Genomic DNA, 25,515 nt, shown 5'->3' with positions numbered 1-25,515 from the left:
GCCAGGTTTTAGAGGTACCGGCCCTTCCGAGCTCTCCCGCCTCAGCTTCCACGGGTGTTACCACCACCACCTCTGATGGTGTCCACCGGGTCTTTGTGCTTGTTCCTGATCCATCGATTACTAACGACCATATCATGCTTCGGAGACCTGACGGCTCTCATTTCCGCTAGAGGATGGAGAGTGCAGGCAAACCTGACCAGTGTCAGATTTGTCGTCCACAGGGCCACATTGCTAGAGATTGTCCCAGATCAAGAGGCCATGCTAGGAGGCGGCATGGTCCTACCCAGCAGATGCCTTCTATAGTTGCCCAAACTCAAGTTGCCCCTATGCCCCAGCAGACCACACGGCGTTGGGTTCTGGTTAGAGATAGCAGGTGCCCTCGGACCCTCATACCTGCCCCTTTACCCGCACCCCTAGTGGAGCACCAACCCTTATCTACGTAGCTCTTGCCTCACAGGATGTCCTTGGAGGATGAGGCTCTGTAGGCACAGGATTTGGATCCCTCGCAAGAGGATGTTGCACTACAGTTACATGATGATCGCACCGTCAAGGATGATGTTACACAGTCGTATTGTCATGGTACCTCTCTAGCTTTGAGGACCAGCCTTGGCTTTTCCCCGGAGTCACGAGTGGGAACGAGAGGTAAGGCTTTCATCATCATATTTTCCCTCCCTTACCTATGCGAGACGTACCTCCGTCTCTAAAGGGGGTCCTTTGTCGACCACGCGATCTCGTCGTTCCTACTCTGAGTCCTTATGAGGATTGTCTCATGGAACATTTAGGGTCTTGGGGGTTTTTTTCCGCATCAGCGGAAACAAATTGTCCAAACTCAGCTCCACATTGCAGTTAGAGGTGCACCTATGGATGTATTGCTCTTGCAAGAGCATAAATTGGATGCTAGCCAGTGTGGGAGATCAGGCAAGCTTCTCTCAGGACACACCTTTTGGTCGCCAGCTATTGGTACCAAAGGTGGTGTTTGTATTTCTGCTTCAGCTTTGGTCTTGCCTTGCATCATTGGACATGGTGTCATTTTGCCTGCGAGAGCGCAATGGATCAGGTTGTTACACGCATTGGTATTCTTAACCTCTATGCTCCTAACCATAGAGGTGAGAGGATTGTCTTTTTCGAAATCACTCACTTCGATGATGCCTCATGCTGACCATTGGATTATTGGTGGGGATTTTAACATGGTTGAGATGCCAATGGACAAAAGAGGTGGACATGAGGGCTTGGTGCATCCTCTTGAGAGAGCGTCCTGGGAGAGGTTTATACTCTCCATTCATGGCAAAGATTGTTGGCATGAGGATGACATTCCAAGGAGACCATCCCCTGTTCTCTATTCATGGTCTAGCAGGAGAAGGGATGCAAGACGTATTTATGCACGTTCAGACCGATTTTATTTGGATGACTGGGTGCTTGACAGAGGGGGCCATATTTTTACTACTGCAAGCACTTCAAAATCAGATCATTGCCCATTAGAGACCCGAGTCGATACCCCATGTATGCATCCCTGATCATTTGTTCTGAGATGCAGAGTTGTCACGTCGCATGCTTGATATTTGGAGATCTCATGATTTCTCACAGGCCTCGCAAAGCCTGGCCTCTGCTCTCTGTGATATTAGTGACTTTTATCACATATGTTCCCTTTCTCAGAGGCAAGAGGCGTTGGATTTAGAAAGGGTTATTAGACGTAGACTGACTACCTTACAAAAAGAGAATGAGAAACATCCTCAAGCTCATTGGGTTGCACATTCTTTATGTATTGTTAGGTCAAAGCTTCATCACTCTCTTGAGCAACGTGCAGAGTATCGCTACCATGCCCAGGAATCCTTTTGGACCTAGATGCGTGGAAGAAGCAACAAACAATTCTTCGCTACTCATGGCCCATCTCATGCCAGAGATAGTATCAGGCAGTTGCAAGATTCACATGGCACTCTTCATTCAGATCCTCTTATGGTTAGACAGATTGCCACCGATTTCTCTCACCAACTTCTTAGCATTGAGCCTCATTCTGACTTTAGACACAGGGCACAGAGGAAGGTATCGAATGCATTGCCACATTTGATCACTCAGGAGATGTGTGCCGTTCTGGATGCCCCTTTTTCTATGCAGGAGTTCAGTCATGTTCCTCATGCCTTACCGCATGGTAAGTGTCCAGGGAAGGATGGCCCCTCCCCTTTTTTATTTTCATTACTTTTTGGGATGAGATTGGGGCAGAGATCACATCGGCTCTCCGGAACATGTGCGACACAGGTTCTATGCCTTCTTCTCTCACTGAGGGGCTCATCTTCCTTATCTCTAAGGGTGGGGATATGACATTGATTGGTCAGTGGAGACCTATCACCTTACATGGGACTGCATATAAGATTCTAAGGCAGTGAGCATTAGATTGCAGCCTATTTTGCACGATGTCATTCATGATACTCAAAATGGATTCTAATACACGTAAGGAGCATCTTTGATAACATTTTCTCATTTTGGGAGGCCGTGGACTAGGCCAAAGCGAGTAATCAGCCTTCAAATTGAGTGGTTGCGCCATGTATGTTACTTGGGAGGCAGTTGCTTGGCTTTCCTAGTCTCGTCCGCACCTTTTCTACGAGAGCAATGACAAAATGGCCTACCTCTCCGGAGATGCGGAGAATCGAGATCTTTTGCCAGGCCTCAAGAGCCCAGGTCAACTAGCATATTTTCATTCGTTGAGGTATTGCAGAGCATGGTTTGTTGCAGGATGTCCCTCACTCACATTATACAACCGCGCAACCCCCCCCCCCCCCCCCCCCCCCCCCCAGACAGAGGATTGACACCAGTTGGGAAATTGTTGCTAGCATTACAACATGGCAAATCTGGAGAGCTAGATTCACGGAGGGCTATTGAGGGTGTCCAGATTTTTGAGTCTCAATGCATTAGCCTATATGGGGTGATGTCATCCATACTCTCATGGCTACTTGGGCTTGTATTCAAGGGTCCTCTTGTTCCGCGTAGGCAAAGCGCGTTATGCGGGAGTGGGACCATGGCATTTTCTTTTCCTCTAGTCCCACACGTCTTTCATGGCACCATGATTCTCCTGAGTGGTTGAGATCACCTTACATATTGGGGTGATTTTATTCTACTCCGGGTTATAGCCGTGATTGTTGTATGCCTTTCCACCCCTATGCAAGGTTGTTCTGAGGGCTAGATTCTATTTTGTCAAAGGCCGGGACATTGGAATCCAGAGAAAGTACTTACCCTGGTATCACAACATTATTACAGTAAAATAATAAGAAAAAGATGACCTGAAATTATGGAGCACATTAACCAAAGCAGCCACTTTGTTTGACACAAGGTCTGGTTTTAGAGTGTCTAACTCCAAATCTTCATAATCACCTGCTATCCAAAAAGAGTGATGATTATACAAAGGTACAGAAACTCAAGCCAAACAGTAAGTTCTTAAGACAATTCAAACAGGAAAATTTACCTTGTAGAAAAGTTTGATTGAGGCATTGATAGATGTCTCTTAAGAACACATCTTTGTCTATGTTAGGAGTTGCCTCACAGTTTTCTTCTATTCTCTCATCCAAACTATATTCATCTGTACAGAAAACCTCTTTGGCAGCCTACAAACAATCACATAACTTATGTACATAACCATAAGGAAAGATTTAAAAATTTGAAAAATAAATAACCACTACATATCCAATGCAAGTATGAATACACATCCCTGCGTATATACACACACAACATGAATTCACACAATATGAGTATGATGTCACCAGCTTGACCCCTTATTTCTGAATTTACTGGAGTACACGCTTGGAAGAAGCAAGATTGTCTAGTCAACGGTGCATTTGAATAAAGCATGTTTGCTTGGGCATGAGTTCCAGGCATGAACTTGCTTTCCCGTGTGAACATTGCCTGGATTTGAATGCATATGAACGTCCACCGCCCGAGACATCTGGGAACCCCATGGGCACATGTGCATGATCCTATTTGAGACCTGACAGGTGTATTTTATGGCTGTTACAGATGGTAATTATAAACCCTCTAACCATTTAAATATTTCTAAGGTTTTATAACTAATGAGTAAGTGACAGGTTCACATTGAAATGTGGGCAGACAAGTTATAACAAGGGCAGACAGCTTATAAATTGGACACCCTAGCTAATTAGGAGTGGGGTCACAGTGTGGGCATCCCACCACATGTCAGTTTAAGATTTGGATACGCAAGGGGACACTTGTTAAGTGGTTGCCCAACTTACCGCGGGCGGGAATGCAAGGGAGCACCTGTCTCGTCCCATCAACTATGAAAAATAAAGCATCAAGAGAAATCCTCATCTCTACTGCGATCACATGTGGTAAGGTGGCCCTAACTTTTTGTTGTGCTCTCTCTCTCTCTCAGCATAGACGGAGGTTGTAGCGGCGGATTCGGATTATTCTTGCGAGATATGCGGTACACCCAGTCAATGTGCTGACCACAGAGGATATTGAGGAGATCCGCCAGCGTTCGATGCGGCACATATTATGAGATGGAGGCACCTCCATAGTGTACGTCCCATATGATATTGTATCCCCTCACTGTACTCCACTCACCTCCATAGCGTACACCTCACTATATTCACACCCTATAAGGGTTTCTGTTTACCTTCCAGTTCCAGTTTCATTTTCTAGGTGCCAGTAGTATCATCTTTATTTTTCATTTTCTGGTTTTTTATCCAAACATTGTATCAAATCCACCATGATGTAACTTTTTGGTCTCATAGGTCATTATGGCCTTTTGAAGACATTAATATAACATTTCATTTCATTTCATTTCTCTCTCTCTCAAGCTCAAGAGACACAGAGAGACCCTCTTGGCAGACAGGAGACCGAGCCATGATGTACCTAGACAGAGGACCCTGACAGTTTTCTTTGGCACCAGCCAGCAACCCAGCCCACGCACTTCCTGATACCTTCTCCATTGGGCCATCAGGGCACCGACCACACTCCCAGGGAGTCACCACTGATAGAGCAGTCATCTTATGTCGTGCTCGTCAGCCACGCCTACCAGGATCCCAGCCACGGCATCCTCACCATCACCAGATCAAAGCCATTATTGCTCGCATCAGAGGCGCCTACCTCGCTTCTACGACCTCTCCATTCTAGACAGCCCCATGGCGGAGATACTTGATCTAAGGAGAGGGCAACACTTCAGCTGATCAGCATAAATGGATCTACCTCATATACATTTTCCAGTATTTTCTACTCAGTATCATCTTGGAGTCTTACAATTCTGTTTTTATAACTCTAAGACAATCAATTTATTGTACTTTTTAATCTCATTTAGTTGTTCTCTTTATTGTACGTTTTAGTCTCATTTAGTTGTTCTCTTTGATGAAACACCAACTTCAGATGTACTCTCAGTTTTGGTCTCATAGGCCATTATGGCCTCTTATAGACGTTAATATATCATTTCATTTCATTTCATATATATCTCTCTCTCTCTCTCTCATCATTCTAGACAGCCCCATGGCGGAGATACTTGATCTAAGGAGAGGGCAACACTTCAACTGATCAGCATACATGGATCTACCTAATATACATTTTCCAGTATTTTCTACTCAGTATCATCTCAGAGTCTTACAGTTCTGTTCTTATAACTGTAGGACAATCAGTTTATTGTACTTTTTAGTTTCATTTAGTTGTTCTCTTTGATGAGACACCAACTTCAGATATACTCTCAGTTTTGGTCTCATAGGCCACTATGGCCTCTTAGAGACGTTAATATATCATTTCATTTTCTCTCTCTCTACTCTACTCTGCTCTGTGCGCATCCAACTCTGCGCGTGCTGAGTTGACTTGTGCGCCTCTGCTCTATGCACACCCACCTGCATGCCTCTCCGCTGTACTCTGTGCGCAGCCAGTTCTGCAGTTTCGCTTGACCTGTGCACCTCTACTCTGTGCGCATCCAAATGTGCGCCTGCTGAGTTGACTTGTGCGCCTTTGCTCTATGCGCACACCTGCACGCCTCTCCACTGTACTCTGTGCGCAGCAAGTTGTACTGCTCTGTGCGCATCCAACTCTGGGCCTGCTAAGTTGACTTGTACGCCTCTGCTCTATCCGCCCCCACCTGCACGCCTCTCCGCTGTACTCTGTGCACAGCCAGTTCTGCAGTTTTGCTTGACCTGTGCGCCTCTGCTTTGTGCGCATCCAACTCTGCGCCTGCTAAGTTGACTTGTGCGCCTTTGCTTTATGCACACCCACCTGCACGCCTCTCCGTTGTACTCTGTGCGCAGCTAGTTCAGCTGCTCTGTGCGCATCCAACTCTGCACCTGCTGAGTTGACTTGTGCGCCTCTGCTCTATGTGCACCCACCTACACTCCTCTCCGCTGTACTCTGTGCGCAACCAGTTCTACAGTTTTTCTTGACCTGTGCTCCTCTGCTTTGTGTGCATCCAACTCTGTGCCTGCTGAGGTAACTTGTGCGCCTCTCCTCTATGCGCACCCTCCTGCACGCCTCTCCGCTGTACTCTGTGCGCAGCCAGTTCTACAATTTTGCTTGACCTGTGCGCCTCTGCTCTCTGCGCATCCAACTCTGCGCCTGCTGAGTTGACTTGTGCGCCTCTGCTCTATGTGCACTCACCTGCACGCCTCTCCGCTGTACTCTGTGCACAGCCAGTTCTGTCGCGTTTTCCCACCCACCCTTGCTCGGGTCCCCAAGGCAGCAACTAGTAGGGGCAAACATGTCTCAACCCCTGGAGGGGGAACAGGATGGTGAGATAACCTTTCACACACCCACGAAGGCACCAAATGCCTACCACAGAAGACTGAGGGAAGGGATCATGTCCCCTCGCTCACGAAGGATTACGAAGATGGCCCGACGAGATGAGGCCCTTTATGAGGAGATACAGCTTCACATAAGGACAGAGATGAACACCATGCGATAGGAGCTTGAAAAGGAATGGACTGAGCAGATGCATGCCCAAAGGAAAGTGATATACGAAACGCTAAAGGAAGAGATATATGTCCAATTGAAGGGCTAAATATACATCACAGATCTCAGAGAGGGACAGATGAGGGATGGAGGCAAATGGAGAGACCACTGATCATGATGACTGCCCACATGATTCGGAGCAAATCATCAGTACCACATGAGATTGTTCGAGCTGAGCTGGATGCCCCACTAGTAGTAACCGAGGCCCTATTCCAGGAAGTTACCTTTTCACAGTGGCTATGGAAGCTCCCTCAGCAGAGGTACTCCCGATTGGCATTGACCTCATCCATACAGTTGGCAGAGGATGGAGATACTCATTGTTGGTACGCTCAGATGAGATCATGGTTTGACCTACATGGTTTGCGGATAGAGGCCCTACCACCCTTTCAGTACAGTCTGGATTGTCAATTTTTGGATCTCACCCGCTCAGAGCAAAACCGCGTGATCAGGATGGATATCATCAGAGTGGACACAAAGAGGACATGGACTAGCCCCCTTGAGCCCTTAGGCACGAAAATGGCTCATTACAAGAGCCATTTTCTACACCTCTCACCAGATGATTTTATCACCCGCCCGGCGTACATGGATGTACACCTATCACATGGGATACGTTGTGCCATTGGACAGATCCGGACCTCATCACACCAGCTGCGGATTGAGACAGGGCGATATGTGCATCAGATCTTGGATGACTGCATTTGTCAACTATGCTACCAAGTGGTAGAGATAGAGGAACACTACATTTGCCGATGTTTAGTCTATTATGAGATCCGAAGGAGATATCACTGCCTCTTCCGAGAGGGTTTTGGGCCGTTACGCGGGATCATGGAGTTTGAGGATCAAAGATGCCTGGGATTGTTTCTACTTCAGCTCAAGAGACACAGAGAGACCCGCTTGGCAGACAGGAGGCCGAGCCATGATGTACCTAAACAGAGGACCCTGACAAATTCCTTCAGCACCAGCACCAGCACCAGCACCAGCAACCCAGCCCCACACCTCTTGATACCTCCTCCATTGGGCCATCAGGGCACCGACCACGCTCCCAGGGAGTCACCACTGATAGAGCAGTTATCTTATGTCGTGCTCGTCGGCCACGCTCACTAGGATCCCAACCACGGCATCCTCGCCATCGCCAGATCAGAGCCATTATTGCTCGGCATCGGAGGCGCCTACCTCGCTTCTATGACCTCTCCATTCTAGACAACCCCATGGCGGAGATACTTAATCTAAGGAGAGGGCAACACCTCAACTGATCAGCATACATGGATCTACCTCATATACATTTTTCAGTATTTTCCAATATTTTCTACTCACTATCATCTCGGAGTCGTACAGTTCTGTTCTTATAACTATAGGACAATCAGTTTATTGTACTTTTTAGTCTCATTTAGTTGTTCTCTTTGATGAGACATCAACTTTAGATGTACTCTCAGTTTTGGTCTCATAGGCCATTAGGGCCTCTTAGAGACGTTAATATATCATTTCATTTGTCTCCACAGCGGCCCATGAGGGATGTATTAGGGTGATATGAGAGCTCTCTGCTCATGTACCTAGATCAGATTTTATACTTTTAGATTTTTGTTATCTTTCTTTATTACTATTTTGTACCCAGGATGATGTACCTCATGGATATGATGTAACCTTTTGGTCTCATAGGTCATTTTGGCCTTTTGAAGACGTTAATACAACTCTCTCTCTCTCTCTCACCACGACTTGCTCTGGACCTACCTCGCCCGAGAGGAGTTACCTCAGACCGAGCCTCTGCACTCGAGCGTGCCTGACGCGCCCCGCACCCCCCCCCCCCCCCCCCCCGCGGTCGGCCACGATCACCTCATTAGCTCTAGATCCAGGACATGCTCCACCGCCATCGAGCTACCTTTCCACGTGACATAGCTGATGGAGACCTCTCGGCCATACTCATTAGCCCCATGCTTGATATTTTGGAGAGTGGTATACCATCTACTCGGGGCTGATGTTGCTCTCATGTTTCTATGTTCTTAGTATTCCATGATGAGTTTCCATGGACAGTTTTGTATCACCCCAGTGAGATAGCTATGTTTATGTTTTCTTTCTGTTTTATTTTCCATTCCATGATGAGATATGCCATGGACATTATTGTATCACTTTGGTCTCATAGGCCCATTGGGTCTTTAGTAGACGCTTAATATATCTTTCTTTCTTTCTTTCTTTCTCTCTCTTTTAGGGATATTTTCTTTTAGTTTTACTTTCAATACCATGATCATGTATTCCATGGACATGATGTAGCATTTTGGTCTCATCGGTCATTATGGCCTTTTGAAGACATTAATACAACTCTCTCTCTCTCTCTAGGATGCAGGTGTAGGAAATATAAAAGCAAGTGCAAAACTAGAAATAAAACAAGAGCAAATGAAATACAAAGAGTTACCTTGAGATGAGTGTAGACAAGACACAAGATTGATACTTTCATTGATGTGACACCTACAATATATAGGTGAGAAGTACAAGATTGAGTAGACTGACTTATGGGATAAATGTAGAGGTGCCACATGGCACTAGACTCAAGACACAAAGACTTAAGTGAAACTAGACTAGAAATAGTACACCTAGTGTGCACTTATTTCCAACACCCTCCTTAAGTGGACACTAGGAGGAAGACAAAAAAGACAAGACTAGAAGATAGACATAAAGACTGATAGACTGAGAGACAAGACATGAGAGACAAGAAGATCCTGAGACACCCCTCCTCAAGTGATATCCTCATATGGGTCCACAAGGGTAGGGACAAGATGGATCTAAAACAAGACACAGTCAGATTGATAGACAGATAGACAGACAACAGATAGATAGACAGACAAGACTAGACAGACAACAGATAGATAGACAGACAACAGATAGATAGACAGATGACTGACTGTAGACAAGCAGATGGACCTTGAAGACAACCCCTCCTCAAGGGCAATCGCTGCCTCTTGGGTAGGGACAAGAGAGAGGTCAAAAAGCATAATGAGTAAGACACTAGAACCCCTTGACCTACATCATTGGTGGTCAAAGTGGTAGACAAGAAAGGTGAAGTAATCAGAAAGCCCATTCCTCATCATGTGAGGAATGAACAGCAAGATCTGCTGTTGTAGATGCTGCAGCAACATGTGCTGAGGCAGATGCAGGGGCTGATGTAGAGGTTTTAGAGTAGCAGTCCTTTTCCCGGTGATTATCACGGCCACAAATGGTGCATGGATGAGCCTTGAAGCAGTCCTTCTCCAAATGATTAGTTTTTCCACAATGGGTGCAAGGCTTTCTTACCTTAGATCCTCCTTTCTTTGCTAAAAATGCAGTGTCAGTTACCTTTTGTTGTTTTGTTCTTTCCTCCTCTTGGAGAGCATTGATGATACCTTCAAGAGTAGGATTATTGTGATACTTGAAGGTAGTGACAAGAGTAGCATAGGTATCAGGTAAGCTTTTGAGAAGCACAGCAATAGCAATATCTTCGGAGATGGGGGACTTCACTGAAGCAAGCTGAACCATAAGACTGCGAAAATAATTGACATGAGAGGCTATAGTAGCTCCCTCCTGCATATATAGATCAAAGAATGAGATCATAAGTGCAATCTTAGAATTTTTAGAGCGGGGTCCAAAGAGGGTATCCAAACTGATCCATGCTCGAGAAGCAGACTGTATGTCGGAGATGTGATGAATGTAATCATCTCCAAGACCGAGCAGGATGATAGCATAGGCTTTGTCATTCTTAGCAGTGGGAGCATAAGTGATAACTTGCTCAATGTCGGAATCTTCGGGAGCAACATGGTGAACAATGTCCCAGAGACCTTCTTTCATAAGATGGCACTTGATTTTGATTTGCCAAGTATGAAAGTTGGAGCCATTGAATTTGTCGATAGACATGAGAGAATGAGTAGAAGAGGCCATGTGGGAAGGTCTTACCTCTTGCTAAAATGCAAGGGCAGTGTCTATTCCCTTACAAGATTGCAGAAATGAATGAAAGAAGAGATCCAAACTGTTTTTAGAAGCCGGCTCTCTCACCACTTGTCAAGGCCATAGCATTTGACAGCCTATCGAAGCATGAGGAACTAGCAGTTTGTAGATAAAAAAGGACTAATCAGCAAACTGATGGAGACAATGCACAATTACCTTGTAGACTCTTCAAGAGGAAGCAATGGCAGAACTGAATGCAGCAAAAAAATAGCTCGTTTAGGAGGACAGTCGATCTACAGCTTCCTTGAGATGATACACACCCTTGAGTTGATGAAGAAGGCAGCCAAAGATGGGCTGCAACAGTATGGCGGGCAGCAGCAGCTCCAAGTGAGAGAGCAGTAGCAGCTTCACGAAAGCAACAGAAGTATGCAGCAGCTACTGAAATCAGGCCGGCGCAGGGTGGACAGTAGATTCAGGTCAGCGCAGCCTTGAGATAAATGGAGCCGGCGCAGGGTGGACAGCAGATTCAGGTTGGCGCAGCTATGAGATGAGTGGAACCGGCTGGTCCTACAAGCTGAGCGCAGCTAGGGAGAAGCTATGGCAGGCAACCTAGCTCTGATACCATGTAGGAAATATAAAAGCAAGTGCAAAACTAGAAATAAAACAAGAGCAAATGAAATACAAAGAGTTACCTTGAGATGAGTGTAGACAAGACACAAGATTGATACTTTCATTGATGTGACACCTACAATATATAGGTGAGAAGTACAAGATTGAGTAGACTGACTTATGGGATAAATGTAGAGGTGCCACATGGCACTAGACTCAAGACACAAAGACTTAAGTGAAACTAGACTAGAAATAGTACACCTAGTGTGCACTTATTTCCAACAGCAGGAAGGTGAGCTCTCTAGGTTGGAGAGTCTAGAAACCAATGTGCAAGAAAACATACAGGCAGCCAAGAAGGAACTGGAGGAAACTAAGGAGATGGAGAAGGGCTGGGCTGATATGGTCAAGAAGTAGGTCCAGAAAGAACGGACACAGATCACTCTTAGACAGTCGGTATCCACCACCCCCACCATCATCAATGATACCTGGAGGAAGAGAAAAAGAGGAAAATCAGAGCCCTACACACCAGGGTAGTAGCATGGAAAGAAGATACATCAGCTAACGAAGATGCCATGGCCACTAGTGGCAAACCTGGAGCCCCTGATACACCCTTTGTGGAGTCTTGGAGGGTACGAGAAGATTTACCTTGATGATGACCTGACTCCGGAGCAAGTGGCATATGTATGCCACGCATCTCGGAGGCACGGAAGGCCGGAAAATGGGCAGTATACAGGGATGGGAGGCTGACTATCACACGGAGAGACATGCCAAATGATGGCACGTAACCTATGAGACCTTCATATTGCAATCTGCAATTGTAATGGGGGCCTGCAAATAGATGCCGGATTATTTGACGAGACTTTCAGGGACCAAGATATAGTCTTGTATACAAAGACACACCTCTGCCAGGGGAGTACGCTACCCGGAGTAGCAGGATACAGGTGGGAATCAGTCCATCGCCATCACTGGAATCTCGAGGTGTAGCTAAACACATTCTCCACTCTAACTTCCGGGGGTTTCGCAAAACAATTATGACTATTAATGCAATTAAACACTGAAACTGGCCACAGCCTTAAACATATGCCACTTAATCCACAAAGTTGTAAAAGAGAGATGTGCACAACTCACACCACATAGAGGCTGGAGAAAATATTTTATTACCAAAGGAGAAAATATCATGTACAAGCTTTGAGGTCCTTACTCTCCCTATAGGAGATGCCGGATTATTCATATGCACCCATCATTGGACCATACACGGGCTATCATCAAAAGAAGCCCCTAAATACCATTAATGTGTGTAAAGCAGCTTTTCCCGTGAGGGTACTGATCTTTCCCATCACCATGGGTCTTCAAGATGCCATATCTGAGAAAAACTCAGCTGAAGCAAATAATATACCATATACATCACCATAAACAAGTTGGGTTGCACCATGGGCAACCAAAACAGGTCAGGGCAGCACCAATAGATGTGCAGGAGTTTCGGAGTCACTTTACCATTGTTTATGGGAATGCAAGGAAGCACAGAGGGTTTGGTCTGCAATTGCACACCTCTTTGGTAGGATTAAGAGGGATGCTATTATTTCTTTTGGTTCTATCATTTGGTTGACACAGTCAGGGCCTCAGCAGAGGTTTGAGGGGACTGACAGGAGCTTGGCCATTATGGTTAGGCAAGGAGTTGCTCGGCAGTGTTGTCTTCAGGATTTGCCACTTTCAAACGTTGTCCCTCCGGCACAGAGGTTAGATAGTTCTTGGGAGATTATTGCTAGCATCTCAGCCTGGAATATCTGGAAGGCTAGATGCACTGAGGCCATTGAGGGTACTCCGGTTCTTGTTTCTCAGTGTCTTTGTAGGATTTGGAGTGATATTATTCACACCATTATGGCTACCTGGGCTAAAATCCAGGGATCTTTGAGGGCTACGGAGAGGAAGCGCGCCCAATTCATGAGAGAGTGGGACATTGGTATCCTTTTCACATCCTCTCATTCGGGACCCTATTGGCAGCACAGGGCTCCTGATTGGTTGAGATCTCCACCTTGCTTGATGTGAAATCTCCATTTTGTAAAATTTTCATACTTAATAGAAGTCTCCTTTCTGAGAAAAAAAAATAAAAAAAGACCGGTGAGGATTGCACCATCAGATTGCATATGTGAGCTATGTCACACAGAGGTTGAAATAGGAGCATTACATATGTAGGTGCTCGGTATACTACGAGATCAAGGGAGATTCCATTGTCTCTTCCGTGACGGATTTGGTCCACTTTCTAGGGTCATGACTACCATGATCAGAGATGCCTAGGACTCTTCCTCTTGGAGCTCCGCAGACACAGAATCTCTCCTACACCATAGGGTAGCAGCAGCGAGGGGACCGAGGCAGAGGGCGCTTACAGAGTTCTTCCAGGCAGAGACTTTTAGAGCAGCCCCCCCTCCACTGGATCCCAGGCAGAGACCTCTACAGCAGCCCCCACCCTATCACCTGAACCCTAGGCGGCAGCAATTCAAGCTTGATCAAGAGGAGTACAATTAGACAGAGCCACTGATCTTTGCAAAGCACAACACCCTCGCCCATGGGGGCCTCCCCCATGACCCCGATACTTCAAGCAGATCACAGCCATCATCTCCCACCATAGGAGGACCTTCTCTCGCCAACTCAGTCCCACCACTCTGAGCACCATGCAGCAGATCCCGATGAGGGATATATTAGGGCCAGAGTAGAGAGCTATACGTTCTCTGTTCTAGTACCAAATTTAGCTTTTTATTTTTAGTTTCTGGCATTTCCATTTTTTAATGTAGCTCAGACATGTGAGCATCCCGCAGCTGTCTAACACCTTCTTTGCTAAGAGAAGGACCATCTGTAGCAAAGAAGTGTTTATTCCATTTGCCCGTCATATGAACCCAAAAGGACTCCTGAGCATGATAACGGTACTCTCCCTTCTGCTCTATGAAATTCTGCAAGTCATCCCTAACAAAATCTGAGATCCAGAGTGCATCATGGTGTTTTTCATGCTCCCTCTAAAATGCTGCTGACTTGTACCTGATGGCCCTCTCACGATCAATAAACTACTGTCTGCTCATCAAAGCCACCCGATGATAGAAGCCACTAATTAGCTATAATGCATAAGCCACACCTTGTGGACTATCAAAAAAATCATGAGATCTCCAGATGTCAATCACCTCATGGGAGAGCTCGTCATCCGAGTAAAAGTGCTCAGGAATGCACACACGAGGCGAAGAGCCATGTTGCCCACAAGCTCTCTAAAGCTCAGAACCACTCGACAGTAGTCAGGGGTGCCACTGCAACGCATGTACATCTCCCCTGTCGAGAACCCAATCATCAACATAGAAGCTATCTAGGCAGGCATGAATCCATCCTGCATCTCTCCTTCTATTAGACCAAAGGTAAAGGAGGGAGGAGGGCTTCCTGTCCTCAATGCAACAGTCGCTGCCATGGATAGAGAGAGAATGAACCTCTCCTGAGCAACTCTCTCAACAGGGTGTACCACACCCTTATGCCCACCTCTTTTATACATTGGCTGCTCAACCATTATCAAAGACTCCCCCAATGATCCAATGATCAGCATGAGGAAGCCATTCTGTGAGAAGCTTCTAGAATGAAATCATGTCTTCCCTATGGTTAGGATAGTCACAAGAAACATCTTGTCTGTTTCGTCATTTGGACACGTTTCGTTTTGGCTCATTTCGTCTCTAGGGACGTAACGGAAAGGTTTCGAACTGACAGGTGTTAGGAGAAAAGAGAAAAGAAGAGGAGAAGAATAAGATTTCTTTTTTGAATCAAGTTTGGGTGAAATTGCGTTTTGGTTAGGAGTGTTTCGTTTCACTCCGAAATGTTTAGTCCGTTTTGTGTTTCGTAGGAACAAAATGGGTTTTCATGTGACTCGGTTAGTGCATAGATGTTCAAAAAACCAATATGCATGTTGTCCTGCAAAATGATAATCCATTGTGCTCTGGCGGATATAATGACACCATGACCGATAATGCAAGGTAAAACGGACTGAAAATTTGAAATACATACACCACCCTTAGAGCCGACAGGCTTTGACCAAGCATGACCAGATAAAAGCTTGCCGAATCAACGGCATTGGCTATCATCTAATTTGTGCTCATGAATGAGCAATATGTCCACATATCCACCTATGGCTGAAGAGTCAAGTTGGTTCCTCACGACCTGTCTCCGGCAATGAGGAAAAATAATCCTAATCCCTGTATATTCCATGAGACTATCCCCATAAGGAAAGCATATGAAAGGTGTGACTACACTTTGTGATCGATTGCAATGCCTCACCCCACATAGAGGGAGTACATCTCCCACAGGTAGCCACCTGCGTGGAGGTGAGAGTAGGAAATTCCTCTGAAGAGAAGACCTCTGTAGGGGCGTGGGTGACAAATTCTCCCTCCCATTCATGGGAAAAGCCTTCTCTTCTAGGGGAAGAGGGAATGTGCTAAAACTATATCCCATCTCTCAAGAGTCTACATCCTCATTGGCAAGAGAGGCATAGAGGTTGGGATGTTCGACAAGGGGGCCTGGGGCAAAAGGGGAGATTATGGGGCGTTTGTTGCTAATGCTGAACTATGCACCCCTCTGTGAAGACTCTTGAAGCAATAATGAACATTTTTGAAGTATTTGGATCATTTGGAAGACTTGGAAAACCTTGAAGACTTGTAGAAGTTTTGGAGAGCTTCTTGAAGACATTTTGAAGACTTGAAGGTTGAGCCATTGGGCTTTGGACTTTCTTGGAGTTGCCTAAAGCTGCCCAATTGATTCTCCAATCAAAACTTTGGAGATCCAAGCTATCCGGGATGAAGAGGAGATACCTACGGCACGGATAGGCTTGAGACACAAGAGCTTTGGAGCCCCAAGCTATCCGAACTGAAGAGCAGATTCCCCAAGGCACAGATATGCTTGTGATTTGAAGCTTTAGAGAACCAAGCTACCCAGGCTGAAGAGTATATGCGCAAGGCAGAGTAGGCTTGTTGAATGCCTGTGATGAGGGTTCATTTGGCCAGTAGCTAGCCAGCAAAGGATCCCAATAAACCCACTTCACCATCACTTTGTTAAATCATGTATTCATTGATATTTGCATTCGAAATCTAACGATCTGGAGATCATCCAGAAGCTTGTACTGCAAATACTCCTTTTGGTGGTAAAATACCTTAAGGGAGGTGCTTGGCTCATCTTCAACCTCTATTGCCCTGTTGATGGTCTTGGTATTTTGGCGCATTTTCCTTACTGGTTAAATGTGTCACGTGTGTTTGATTAAGTTAACAGTTAAGTGCTTGGAAATCCACACTCCCATGCTTACACATTATTGATTGCGTTTGCTGGGAAAATAGAAATGATCACACAACTAGGAGATTCTCCCTCAAAGAAAAATCCTTTTAAAGTCTAATTGGGTGGTTAAACCTATGGTGTCGTCATGAGAAGGCACTCGGCAGGCTAGTCAAGCACAGACTGAAGCAACAAAAGGGCTTGTTGCAGGCACACAGCCAGCAGACTAGGAACACACAAAACATAGCAGAGTATCAACAGGTGCAGCACTTCCCCCGTTAGACTCAAATTAAAAGGCACGGACATCCAGGTTAAGCAACTGTCCTTTCATGTGCTCAAAATCATGCATGAGATATAGGATTTCCTCTGGAGATGCACCATGATTACCAATTTACCACATCATCGGCAAACAGCGGCAAAATGTGACTGCTTGGCCATGTGAGGTCTCTTGGCAAATCATTTATTATCTGCTGTTGAAGCTTGTTAAGGCATAAACTACACGTAAGTTTGCTGTTGTGCTTAGGTTAGAGACAAACCGGCTATACTATGCATTTGAGAACATGTCTCATCAAGCAAACATCAGGAGATGGCAAAAATCTCTGGTTGTGGCCATCACATTTGTGACTACGTATATCAAGCAATGGATATGCAACCACATGAGACATTACCATGACAAACAAGCAATTATAAAGAGTTCTATGTAGTTTTGCATACATGTCTTGCAAACCACAGTCCGAGCTCGTAAATGCAGTACTCCAAATCTCTGCAAATCTTATCCATGCCCTCTTTCTTTCTTTTCCAGGATTTACCAATGGCTCGCTGTGACCAACCCAACTGCCGCAGGGAATACCAAGGTCTCATTTTAGCATGTAGCTTGTAATAGGAAATTCATGTTCCAAAAATCTTGTTCTGGTTTTCATAATCATCCACATATACTTAGTAATTTCTTGAATTACCTCTGGCTTGAGACTATGCATAGTCTGCACAAGCGATTGCAGTCTATCCAGCGAATCATAAACTCTATCATATTCTCTAACTTCAATACTTGGGCTTGGAACAATCGCCTCAAGTTCTCTTCGGTCCTCCAGTGTCATGATCTGACAATGCATAACAGATGTGAAATTTAAAGTTCAATATATTATTGGTTTTTAATTCTTAAGTTTAAATTTTATGATGCAAAACCTTTTTCACTTAACAATGTAGTAAAATCTCTAGACCTTTGCATCAAGCAAGCGCTCTAATGAATCGATATCTTGAACACACTGAAGTTCAGATTTGCCTGCATAAGCAATGGCAACAAAATAATGAGAAAAGAAAAGCACAAAGAAAACTTGTATGCTGTTTTGAGCTCGCTCCATCACAACCTGGGAATCAAGATTTCATGAAAAGCAAGGAGATGTTGAGACTGAGATACATGTGTGATCACGCCCATTCATGCACGCACACATGTCAACTAGTACAGTCAAGGTACAGTCTGTTGTGCTTTAGGAAAGAAACAGCTGAATGGTCGAAAGCATACAAAGTATGAGGTAATACTGTCTGTCACCTCACAAGGCCCATCTAAGGACAAAAATTAGGAGCCTGCAAAATTACTCTTCATTAAGAACATCTGAAACACAAAACTTACAACGTTACATGCCAAACGCTCGATATGGATATAGAATCTTGTTGCATGCCACCTTAACAAAACTCATACAAAAAGATAGACCAATTGTATGTCTATCTCATCATCATCAGCATGAGCATGGTGTGCACTATGATGAGCACTTGAGTACATGTGAAAATACATGTGGAGGATACATCTCCGAGTAAGGAGGGCTCATGTGGGTGTGATATCATCCTCATCCATCAAGAATATCTAGCATAGGTGAATCTATGACTCTGAGAGACTCCCCAAGTCCACCCTCAATGGGGGTGTGTCTATATCGCTGGAGAATCTCCCCAATCTCAAGCTGCCGTGTGGAGAGCTTTTGTGGACCTAGGCCCTGGACATCGAGTGCTATGTTTAGCTGGTGGTCTCTCTAACAGGCAAGAAGTGAGCTTGCTTGCTTAACCTTTCCACAATTGTCCATATTGTATCATTGCCATATTGGTACAAGGAAAATCCTTGGTAAAGTCTATGGTAATGCTTTCCCATGGCTGGTCCAGAATTGGCAAAGGCTAAAGCAAAACAAGAGCCTTTTGTCCATCAAATTTCACCTTTTGAAAGGTGATATGTTACATGCACTGAGCTTGATCATGATAACACACAACAAGGCCTTCTTTATACCTTTATGTGGTGAGAATCTTTAGCATCAACTTTAGAGCGTAGAGAGAGAGAAGAGAATGAGAATGTAAAAGACGACACAGTATTGGGTCCCAATACCCACTGAAAGCAGCCCCCCCCCCGCCCCCCCCCCCCCCCCCCCCCCCCCGCGTGCCCCCCTTGCAACCAGGAGTATTTGCTTATATTATTCTTTCGAGAATGTTGTACAATGCTAAGTACAAGTGATATGAATGCCCAACGCAAGGAAGAGGAAGACCGTACGTCGGCTGAGTATTCACCTAGTCCGAGACTCTGCTGAAGACTCTTCTGGCCACTGATGCCAGTCCAGATAACTGTAGGACTGCACATATGCTGGCTGAATGTGCAGAGGAGCTCCCTGGAATAGCCTGGAGTCGAATGGATGCTTTAGCTTTCTGCACTTTACTGAATTACCTGAATATGTGATGTGGGACTGAGGCCATGTTTATATACTGCCTCCTACTATTGGTTGGCATGCCAGAAAGGGCTGTCGGCCTGATGAATTTCTCCACGACTGAGTAGATACTCCAGTAGGCTGCCTGTAACATCCAGTCAGATGCTGAAAATGCCCACGACTGCAAAATGCCAGTCAGCTGCATTAACTCCTGTCGGCTGCTGCAAATCCTCAGTTGGCTGCTGTATGCCTGGTCAGTTGCTGGCCGACTGGTCTCCTAAGCCACCAAGGACTGGCCAACTGCTTGGCAAAGGCATGGTTTCCCTTTGAATGGGCTGCCTTGGGGCTGGCCCCTTCTATGTGAGATGAACCTAGCAATGCCTAATAATGCATCTAATGCTAAGGCTGACAACTACATGCTCTTGAATGATGCTTTCTCCAAGTGAGTTAAGAGGACTAACATCTGTCTAACCTCTAAAGCTCAAAGACTGACCTGCGTAGCTCATGCCTGACAGTCCCTAGACTGAGGGCTCACATGGGGTCACGGCGTACGACAAATAATCCTAAAAAAGGTTCTACTTCTGTACAAATGCTGCACTGATGATCATGCCAGTGTGTCACTGTGTACTCCAGTGCAGCGGTGCACGTGACATCCCCTCTTGCTTAACTTGGCGACAGGTTCAGCGCTTCCAAGTAGTCTGCCAACAGCTATACTCCTGAAAGAACTCTTCATCCAGCCAAACTGCTTCGTGGGTTTCTCAGTCTATAAACTTCATGTAAAACTGTCGTATTCTGCGACCGGATCCATGCTTCCATCTGTGGAGGAGAATCTATTCTAGCTCTATGACTTCAGCTTCATCAATCATATATGGTTGTTGCTCTTCTGATATATCCTGCAATGTTGGACCTACATATGGCTTCAACCAAGAAACATGAAAGACATGAACCACCAATGGGATACCAAAATCGAATGAACAAGCGAGCTATGTCCTCGGCTGTGGCTATCTACTTGCATGGAATGAGCATGCAAAACTTGCTCGATCTGTCAACAAATGTCATACACTGGGTGTTTCTAGATCTAGCTGAGATGGGAAGAGGACCTCTGAAGTCCATACTCATGTCGTGAAAGGATCCCTCAGGAATAGGCAAAGGCTGAACTAACCCTGCCTCTTTGGTATGAGGAAACTTTCACATTTTGACATATTTGGCCTGACTAGACATGTTGGTAGACATCTCGTCACATCTTAGACCAATAGAAAGACCTCTCTAACTTCTCCAAGGTATTGTTGATACCCCTATGACCCCCAACAAGAGAATCATGGGCATCGTGGAGAAGGACTTGCCGCTTTTTCTTGAGTACACACAGACGGTTCTTCAAAAACAAACAACCATCCCGTACACTGTAGTGGCCTGGTTCTGAATTGAGGGCCAACTGATATTGAGTCCCAAACTCTTCCAAATCCAGATACAATGCCTTCATATACTGTCTAAGTCTTTGCCTTGAATTTAGAGCACAGTGGACTCCTGCACTGTCTGAATAGTGCCCTTTCGACTAGGAGCATCAGCAACAGGGTTATTTTTGCCCAGGACGTATTCAATCATTCCCCCAAATTGTTGGAACAATTGACTCCACCCGGACTGTCTGTCACTCCATTGGGCACAAGGCATGGTTTGCAACCATTAAGTGCCTGGAGATATGTCTTATCTATGAAGTCCCTTGCGTAAAGGAAGTTCTTTCAATGATTAAGAGAGGTCATTACCCCCAAGAGCTCTTTGTCATACACCGAATAATTCTTTTCGGCGTTCTTTTATTTTCAATTATAATAAGCCTTTGGCCTACCTTCTTGCTGTAAAATAGCTCCAATGGCAAGGTTATTGGCATCTGTAACCACCTCGAAAGGATCATCCCATGATTCCAACTTCAAAACTGGTGACTCAGAGACAACTTTCTTTATTGCCTGGAATGCCTCTAGAGCCTTGCCCGTAACAAACACTGTCTGACGACGAGTCTTCCCACCCTTGAGCAAGTCAGTAAGAGGTGCTGCAAGGTTAGAAAACTTGTCCATTTAGGTGTTGTAGCCCTGACAAAGACCCACAAATGAGCGGATTTCCTGGGTTGTAGTAGGAGCAGCCCAACTAAGAATGGCCTGTACCTTTTTAGGGCCAAGGCTATTACCTGATGAGCTGATGATGTATCCCACGTAATAGATTTCTTGTACTCCAAACTCATTCTTCTTGGCATTGATAATTAACTCATTGTCCTGCAAGAGTTGCAAAACCTGTGCCACATCTCGCTCATGTTGCGCTGCAGTCCTTGAGAAGATAAGAATGTTATCTAAGAAGATGAAGACGCATTTGCCAATGAGATTCCGAAAAACCCGAGACATCATTTTGTTGAACGTCGCTGATGCATTGGTCAAGCCAAAGGGCATCACCACAAATTCGTAGTGGCCACGCTCGGTCCTAAAGGCCGTTTTTGGAATGTCGGCCTTGAAGATCCGAACCTAATGGGGCAGCCACTCTTAAGATCTATCTTAGAAAAAAATTTGCCACCATTGAGTCACTCGAGGATGTACTCTATTCTGGGCATGGGAAATCTATTCTTCACTGTTAGCTTATTGAGCGCCCTGTTATCCACACATAAGCATGCGGACTTATCCTTCTTCTAGACAAACTAAATGGGAACAGCAAAAGGTGAGGAAGATAGTCGGATAAATCCTGAGTAGTTGGGCTAACTGCTGCTCCAGCTTGCTCTCCAATGCCTTAGAAAGGCGGTAGAGGAACTTGCTTGAAGGTTTTGAGCCAGGAACCAACTCTATGCGATGGTCCTCAGGCCTATTGGGTGGGAGATTGGATGGGAGGTCGTCTCGCAGCATGATGTTGCTGTATTGAGACAAAAGACTAGCAATCTGCTGCTCCCCTGCGGGTGCTACTTAAACTGCATTAGACTGAGAGTGGACATATAGCAACACACACTGCTCCTTTTCGGATGGCTCGTTGGGCCTGAATGGTGAAAATGAGTGGAATGCCAGGAATGCTCCGATCCCCGCGAATCATGAGAGGCTCAAGAAAGCCTTTAACGATGGTGGAGGTGCTACTTGAACTGCATTAGACTGAGAGTGGACATATAGCAACACACACTCCTCCCCTCCAGGTGCTACTTGAACTGCATTAGACTGAGAGTGGACATATAGCAACACACACTGCTCCTTTTCGGATGGCTCGTTGGGCCTGAATGTGGGAAATGAGTGGAATGCCAGGAATGCTCCGATCCCCGTGAATCATGAGAGGCTCAAGAAAGCCTTCAACGATGGTGGAGGTGTCCTGCCTCCAATCAGCAATGAGTGCATACTGTCTAAACCACTAGATCGCGAGGATCATGTCACACCCTAAAAGAGGGGAGACAATGAAATCCCACAAGAATGTGGCCTGCTGAACCTGAAACTCAAGTTGCTGAGCTTTATGAGTGATGTGTATGTAGACCAGGGGTAAACCCGTCCACATCTAAATGGTAAGAAACCAAGGTACAGCTCATCTTGGTGGCCAACAAGGGATGGCATCCTCAGAACTGCCCATGTCAAAGAGGACAACGAACTGATGTCCCTTTGCAATGCCATAAGCACATATGAAAGCCTGTGTCTGATGGCGGAGGTGTGGATGAGGATGCTACGGTTGCTATTGTGGAAGTGGATGCCTTAGTAGACTTTTCAGCCTGGAACTTAGTGCAATCTTTCTTCCCGTGTCCCAAAGTGTGACAGAAGAAACAACGGTTCTCTGTCCTGTACCGTGTCTATTCATCTAGCTAGAGATAACCTCCAATGATGCCCTCCTTTGCTTTTTCCTAGGGAGTCTTCTTGGGCATAGAATCTTTTTTATTGCCCGATTGACCCAAAGATTTTTTCTTTCGGTCCTTTTTGTCTTTGTTGTTCTGACCCCCTTACCCTGGGTAGATGACTGCTGTTGGGGCTTTGGGGAAGACTATACCTTCTTGGGCTGACCTCCATTCAGCATCAGCTCTTAATTCTAAGCAAGGGTCAGTGTTCGTGCATAAGTCTGAGGCTCAAAATTCCTCACTAGGTACCTAATGGTAGTGTCTAAACCTTGAATAAACTGCTTGAGCTTATCTTCTTCCGATATGCCCAACTTCGGGGCCATTGTAATGACCTTATCGGAATAGGTCAGAACAAGGGAACCACCCTGAGTGAGTTTGTAAAACTCATCCGCAAGATTGGTCATGCACTGTTGTGGAAGAAAATGGGCTTGGAGGTCGGCCACGAAGGTGTTCCAATGAAAACGAAAATGGCCTATGATAATGTTACATGCGCTGAGCGTGATTGTGATAACGGACAACAGGGCCTTCTTTATACCTTTATGTGGTGAGAATCTTTAGCATCAACTTTAGAGACTAGAGAGAGAAGAGAATGAGAATGTAGAAGACGACACAGTATTGGGTCCCAATACCCACTGAAGGGCTCCCCCCTGCAAGTAGGAGTATTTGCTTATATTATTCTTTGGAGAATGCTATACGATGTTGAGTACAAGTGATATGAATGCCCAATGCAAGGACAAAGAAGACAATATGTCAGCTGAGTATCCACCTACTCCGAGGCTCTTCTGAAGACTCTTCTAGCCACTGATGCAAGTCCACATAGCTGTAGGACAACACATATGCTCGCTAAATGTGAAGAGGAGCTTCCTGGAATAGCCTGGAGTTGAATGCATGCTTTAGCTTTCTACACTTTGCTAAGTTACCTGAATATGTGATGTGGGATTGACACCATGTTTATATAATGCCTCTCCTACTGCTAGTTGGCTGCCAAGGGTTGTCGGCCTGATGAATTTCTCCACAACTGAGTAAATACTCCAGTCGATTGTCTTTAACATCTAGTCGGATGCTGAAAATGCCCACGACTACAAAAAATGTCAGTCGGCTACATTAAATGCGAGTCGGCTACATAAACTCCTGTCGGCTGCATAAAATCCTCAGTTGGCTGTTGTAGGCTTGGTCGGCTACTCGTCGCTAACTGTTCTCCTAAGCCACCAAGGGCTGGCCAACTGCTTGGCAAAGGCATGGTTGCCCTTTGCAAGGCTAGCCCATGTTGGGTTGCCTTGGGGAGATGAACCTAACAATGCCTACTAATGCATCTAAGCTAAGGCTGACAACTACATGCTCCTGAATGATGCTTTCTCCAAGTGGGTTAAGAGGACTGACCTCTAAAGCTCAAAGACTGCCCTACATAGCTCGTGCTTGACTATCCCTAGACTGAGGGCTCACAATGGGGTCATGACGTGCGGCAAATAATCCTAAAAAAGGTTCTACTTTTGTACAAATGTTGCATTGATGATCATGCCAATGTGTCACTGTTACCCCAGTGCAAGGTGCACATGACATGATACATGCACATACATAAGCCTTTATGTCCTTTCTCATAACTGGCCAAAAGAAATACCTAGTGTTTGTCAATATTCCTCTTCGTCTTCTGATGGCATTCATCCAAAACCTTTCGCCTCATGTTTGATATCACACATAGGCATTTGTCTTTCATGAGAGAGCCATTTTTTATTACATAAGAGGCATGTGCATGACCAGCCATCAAATCAGCCCATATATGTGCGAATTCAACATCTAAATATATCTCGCATCCCACAAAGGTCCTAATGTGAGGCCACTGACATTGCAGCCACATATGGCTTTATTGATAAAGCATCTACAACCACATTCTTCTTGCCAAAGTTGTGCAGAATCTGAAAATCGGCCATCCTCATACGCTTCTCCAAAAGCTTGGTCTGCGTCAAAAAATACCACAAGCTTTGGTGATTAGTCTTGACTCTAAATTCAGCTCCCAATAAGTAGTGTTAGTGTTTCCATATTGTAAGAGCATGAGTTAGAGCCAATAGCTCTTTCTCATAGATGCCAAGAGAAAGCTCGGCATCATGCAACTTTCTGCTCTCATATGCAATGGCATTTCCTTCGCGATTTAGAAGAGGTCCTATGCAATTGCCAAATGCATCACATTTAACACTGAATGGCTTCTATAAATTGGAAATCACCAAAACTGGTCCCGACGTAATGGTGTCTTCGAGCTTATGG

At 45.4% G+C, this 25,515-nt stretch overlaps 1 protein-coding gene across 2 annotated transcripts in view; it reads right to left on the bottom strand.

The window, feature by feature from the left end:
• Positions 1 to 25,515, bottom strand: part of LOC147633617 (endoribonuclease Dicer homolog 4-like) — a 156,892-nt gene that overhangs the window by 62,662 nt on the left and 68,715 nt on the right. For both annotated transcript variants that reach the window (XM_086806748.1, XM_086806749.1), the window contains 5 exons: positions 17,964 to 18,025; positions 17,703 to 17,843; positions 17,461 to 17,580; positions 3,455 to 3,593; positions 3,273 to 3,363 (listed from right to left, as the gene is read on the bottom strand). In XM_086806748.1, coding sequence (XP_086662874.1) covers positions 3,273 to 3,363; positions 3,455 to 3,593; positions 17,461 to 17,580; positions 17,703 to 17,843; positions 17,964 to 18,025 — 553 coding nt within the window. The remainder of the gene's footprint in view (positions 1 to 3,272; positions 3,364 to 3,454; positions 3,594 to 17,460; positions 17,581 to 17,702; positions 17,844 to 17,963; positions 18,026 to 25,515) is intronic.

The sequence above is a fragment of the Cibotium barometz genome, chromosome 12, assembly GCF_041138505.1.
Source record: "Cibotium barometz isolate CiBa-2024 chromosome 12, ASM4113850v1, whole genome shotgun sequence".
Taxonomy (NCBI): domain Eukaryota; kingdom Viridiplantae; phylum Streptophyta; class Polypodiopsida; order Cyatheales; family Cibotiaceae; genus Cibotium; species Cibotium barometz.
This window is presented reverse-complemented; position numbering and strand designations above follow the sequence as displayed.